The following is a 5606-nucleotide window of genomic DNA, read 5'->3' on the forward strand; positions in this document are numbered from 1 at the left end:
TTCAAAACTTCGAACATTTTTGGATTTGCACGAAAATTTAGATACGGCATTGAAAGCTCATTTTACAGGCCTTTCACATGATACCAATATGAAATGTTTACTTTTCGATCAATTTGCTTCCAGCTCACTAAAACAATTTTGATAAACTAAACTTTAATTTTGGTTGGGATCATCGACACCTTATTATTCTTCAAGCGGGGTCACCTTAATTTTTTTTATTTAATTGACATTTCACATAAAAAAATGCATTTTATTTATTATTTTGTTACTTTTTTAACAAAGTGATTGCTTTATTAATAGAAATTAGGAAAACAGTAGAAATTGTCTAAAAAATGTAGAGCTAAAAATGAAGTAACAAGTTACAGGAAATAGTAAATGAGAATAGAAAAGTGCTATTAGAATTTTAAAAATGTACCCTGTATTAAACTGAAACAGAACTAATTTTGAAAATATTTAATTTTTCTCTTTAAAGGCAACACAATTTAGTACGATGGCGCGGTGGTGGTTACATATTACCAGGTTCCAGGTGCTGGAGCAGCATTAACATTGGCTACCGAGTTGAGATGACCAGCCAAGGGAGCAGAGTGAACAGCACCACGAGTTTTGGCAACATAACTAGCGTGACCACCGACAACAGCGGGAACATGTACAGCAGCGGGAATAGCAGCTGGTGCATGTACAGCTACAGCAGTGGCAGCGTGTACAGCTACAGAAGCTGGTGCATGTACAGCAGTGGGAGCGTGTATAGCTACAGAAGCGGGTGCATGTACAGCAGCGGATGCATGTACAGCTACAGAGCCAGGACCGTGTACGGAGATAGCAGCAGGAACTGCAGCTGGTGAATGACCGACTACAACAGCACCACCCCAAGGTAAACCATGTGGGGCTATAACAGATGTGTGTGCCAGATGACCACCAGCAACTTGTGTCACTACACCACCCCAGGGAATAATGGATGATTGAACACCCAAAGCCAAGGCCAAAGTGAAAAAGTTAACAATAGCGAACTGAAAGAAAAGTTGTATTAATTTTTTAATAAATATTTAAGTATTTGTTATTAATAATATAAAATATTTTTTTTTATATTTTTCACTTAATATATTCCTTTATATTTATAGCAGGATCAACAACTTACTTTCATTTTGTTGTATTTAAATTTACTAAATTTGCAGAAAACTAACTTTGTGTTGCTGTTATGAACTCAAGTTCTATTCTGATTTTAGTTGACAAATTTCCATATTTTTATACAAAAATTTTTCCACTTAAAGCACCAACATAATTTATTTATTTATTACAAATCTCTCCATATTAAAATAGGAACAACAATCTTATTAAATATTCAAATATACAGTATGCATTAATCAAATGGCAGAACAAGGAAAGTAAAAGTTCGAGTTATTTTTTTCAAAGAATTTAAAAAACACTCACTCATTCAACAAAACAAACTTTAAAATCAAACCATAGAGAAATACACATAGAGCGGAAACTATAAAAATACTCAAACCAAATTACTCAAAATACTCACACCTACTAGTGTTTTTTTTTTTGTTTTCACATAGAATGTATTATCTCACCATTTAGCTTTTTGACAACTGAGTTAGGTCTTTGATAGGAGAGTTTGCGATCTATGTGTATTTATCTATGGAACAAACTACTCGTAGTTTTGTTAAAACACTCGACATTACGAGAGCTGCAATAAAATTGTCACTACTGCAAAAAAAAAAAAAAATTAATGTGCAGTTGAAATAGTTATACATACGAGTATGTATGTATGTCTCTATATTTGATCTACAAATAACAAACTTCTTGCTTTATGCTCTTTTTTAATTTATCAAATGAAATTTCGATTTCATTCTAATTATAATTAATAAAAATAATTAAAAGTTTTTTAATTAATAAAATAAAATACATACATACATTTTTAAGCCAACTATGAGGGGTATATTGAGTTTGTCATTGCGTTTGTAACATATCGAAATATTGTTCGTAGAACCAAAAAGTATATTTATTCTTCAAGGTTCTTATAATATTCTAAGCCGATTTAGCTATATCCGTCCGTCTGTCTGTTTTTGTTCGATAGGGTATCGATGAAAGTACATACGAGAATGCAATTTTTCCCAAATACTATTCTATGTTGATCAGAAATGTTTTGTATTGAAAATAAGCAAAATCGGTCAAGTAAAACCATAGAATGAACCATAATGAGACAAACTAAAAAAAAAATTTGAAATATTTCAAAAACGTTTTTCTATTTTCTTTACAAATATTTCAAATAATATCATGAAATTTTACACATTATTTTCTTTTGAAATACAAGATCTCGAAATATGGCTCTATGGTATATAAATACCTTTATAATACAGTATACAGCCAAAATTCAGAAACATAGGTTAGATTAGGTAGCGTGGATTGCTCACAATTTAAGCAAATTCACTCGGAGGTTCTGTGGACCATTGTGAGCCCTTTGAAGTCTTCATGTTATACGATTTTGTGATTTATGTGGTCCATTTGTGAACCAACCGGTATTTCGGACCAATTTGATTAGATTTGTAAGTAGCACATCTCTGAGACTGTCCAGATCATGAAAGGGACCTGTATCAAGATGTAATGATCTCCGATTTTGTAGAGCGATATATTTTTCAAATCAGATTTTTGATAAACAAATTTAAGCCACTATTAATGTTATGTTTTTTTTCTATATATGAAAAAATCCTTAATATTTGTAATGTTAGGCACCATAAAAATTCCTTAAAGAACATAAAATTTCTATTTGATTCATTCTTAATGACCGAATTTTTCTACTGTGGTTTGAAACCACTGGTTTCTTAATGATACAAATTAAGTTTTTTTAAACCGTAAATCTTCTTCTGCCAACTGAATATTTGTTGCTTGTACCGATAAGATCTATGGATATCGCAGCGAATCTGAATATTGTAACTTTAGGATTAAAACTTTTAAAGAAATTCCCGAAAATTACTGACAAACATATCCCGAAAATTTAAAAAAAAAATATATTCCCAAGAATTTTTTCCGCGTAGGAACTCTAATACAAATGCTTGCTTAAAAAAAATAGCTGACAGTATTTTGTTTTAGTTGGGGGAATCCTGATTTTAAATTTCCGTAAAACAGCCATTTTTTAACATATTTTCCTAAATAACAATATTGTGATATAGCAACTGTTAACTCTTCTAATGTTTCTATGGATGCTATTTATTGTGGTACACAATTAGCTGTCTATCAACAATTTATGATTTTGAACATATTACGATCATGCATGGCAATTTTATGATCACATTAGTTTATAATGTGATGTTATAAGATCACATTATAAGTAATTGGAAAATATTATGATGTAAAATTTCGACTGTATTTGATAATATGATATTTTGTAATTCTAATAATTATCGTAATATGTTTGAACTACAATCATTAATCTTATCATAATATGTTGCTCTTAGATTAAGTTTACCACAAAAATGTTTTTTCTCCATGAGTAACACCAATAGTGGCGAATGAATACATATAAATATTAAAGGAACGTTAATAAATTGTAGTCAGACGGGGCACGGTCTGGACTATAAAGCGGGTGAGGCAAAACTTCCCAACCACTTCATTCTAAATACTTTTTAACAGGTTTTACAACATGTGGTCAAGCGTTGTCATGATGAAATATTATTTGTTTGTCTGGCCGCATATTCTGGGCGTTTTTTGGCCAACGAATCAGTTGCGTTCGGTACAGGTTCCATAATAGATAGGACCCTTTTCCTCCCACCAAATACAGAGAATTACGTTACCGCCATGGATATTTGGATTTGGTGTAGAACTCTTACACTGCGGTTATTGCAATGATTCTGTGCAGAAATAATTTTATTTTATATAGTTCATACATAATTTTGGACATGCAAATAAATAAAATTATTTATAGGTATTTTAGGGATAACTGTAGCTTAGCGTTAACGGTAGCTAACCTTAGTTAGATACGAATAAATTTAATTTCTATCTTTATTTGGTGATATTATGCGAAAAAATCGATTTAGATTGCATGGGCGGTATGTGGTGGGCGTGTTCGATTTTAATAAAACTTAGCATGCGTGCTTTTATTATTTCAGAAATTGTGTGTGCCAAATTTGCTTGGATAGCACAAATTTTATGCGAAAAAATCGATTTGGATTGTATGGGCTTGTATCCACGGCCATGGACGATTTTGATAAAATTTCATATTTCTTAATTTAGTCCATATAATTCTCGGTGCCAAATTTCAATGCTCTATATAATTTTTGCACAATAATGTATGAACCCATCCCTCTGTGGGGCGCTTTTCACATGATACCAATATGATATGTTTAGTTTGTGACCAATTTCTTATCATTCATCCAGCTCACTAAATACTGATGGCAACAAAACAATTTCTGGAAATGGTCAAACTAAAGTTTAATTTTAGTTGGGAACATCGACAAACCAAAGTTTTTATTTAATAGATATTTCACACACATATATACTTTAATAAAAAATTAAAATGCATTTTATTTATTATTTTTTACTTTTTTAACAAAGTGTTTGCTTTATTAACAGAAATTAGGAAAACAATGGAAATTGACTGAAAAATGTAGAGCTAAAAAAGGAAATAATAAATTACAGGAAAAAGTGAAAGAGAATAGAAAAGAGCTACATATGTATGAACATTTAAAAAATGTACCCTGTATTAAACTAAAACAGAACTAATTTTGAAATTATTTAATTTTTCTCTTTAAAATCATATCACACTACTTAAAGGCGATACAATTTAGTACGATTGTGCGGTGGTGGTTGCATTTTACCAGGTTCCAGGTGCTGGGGCAACATTAACATTGGCTACCGAGTTGAGATGACCAGCCAAGGGAGCAGAGTGAACAGCACCACGAGTTTTGGCAACATAACTAGCGTGACCACCGACAACAGCGGGAACATGTACAGCAGCGGGAATAGCAGCTGGTGCATGTACAGCTACAGCAGCGGGTGCATGTACAGCAGCGGGAGCGTGTACAGCTACAGAAGCGGGTGCATGTACAGCAGCGGATGCATGTACAGCTACAGAGCCAGGACCGTGTACGGAGATAGCAGCAGGAACTGCAGCTGGTGAATGACCGACTACAACACCAGCACCCCAAGGTAAACCAAGTGGGGATATAACAGATGTGTGTGCCAGATGACCACCAGCAACTTGTGTCACTACACCACCCCAGGGAATAATGGATGATTGAACACCCAAAGCCAAGGCCAAAGTGAACAAGGTAACAATAGCGAACTGAAAGAAAAATTTTTATTAATATAAATGTATTAATTATTGTTTGCACTTAATCTATTCCTTTATATTTGTAGCAGGATCAACAACTTACTTTCATTTTGATATATTTAATTGAAATTTTGCAGAAAACTAACTTTGTGTTGCTGTTATGAACTCAAGTTCTATTCTGATTTTAGTCGCCAAATTTCCTTATTTTTATACAAAAATTTCTCAACTTAATGCACCAACATAATTTATTTATTTATTACAAATCTCTCCATATTAAAATAGGAACAACAATCTTATTAAATATTCAAATATACAATATGTATTAATCAAATGG

General features: G+C 32.3%; 2 protein-coding genes across 2 annotated transcripts; both read right to left on the reverse strand.

Annotated features, from left to right (window-relative positions):
• Nucleotides 1–512: 512 nt before the first annotated feature.
• On the reverse strand, nt 513–1141 carry LOC135950492 (adult cuticle protein 1-like). The gene is made up of 2 exons (XM_065500030.1): nt 1136–1141; nt 513–1007 (listed from the first exon to the last, which is right to left on the reverse strand). The coding sequence occupies exons 1-2, from the start codon at nt 1139–1141 to the stop codon at nt 513–515; spliced, it is 501 nt and encodes a 166-aa protein (XP_065356102.1).
• A 3672-nt stretch (nt 1142–4813) lies between these two features.
• On the reverse strand, nt 4814–5381 carry LOC135950495 (adult cuticle protein 1-like). The gene is made up of 2 exons (XM_065500031.1): nt 5376–5381; nt 4814–5284 (listed from the first exon to the last, which is right to left on the reverse strand). Exons 1-2 carry the CDS (start codon nt 5379–5381, stop codon nt 4814–4816), a joined length of 477 nt encoding a protein of 158 aa, XP_065356103.1.
• Nucleotides 5382–5606: the final 225 nt, after the last annotated feature.

The sequence above is a fragment of the Calliphora vicina genome, chromosome 2 (genome assembly GCF_958450345.1).
Source record: "Calliphora vicina chromosome 2, idCalVici1.1, whole genome shotgun sequence".
Lineage (NCBI taxonomy): Eukaryota > Metazoa > Arthropoda > Insecta > Diptera > Calliphoridae > Calliphora > Calliphora vicina.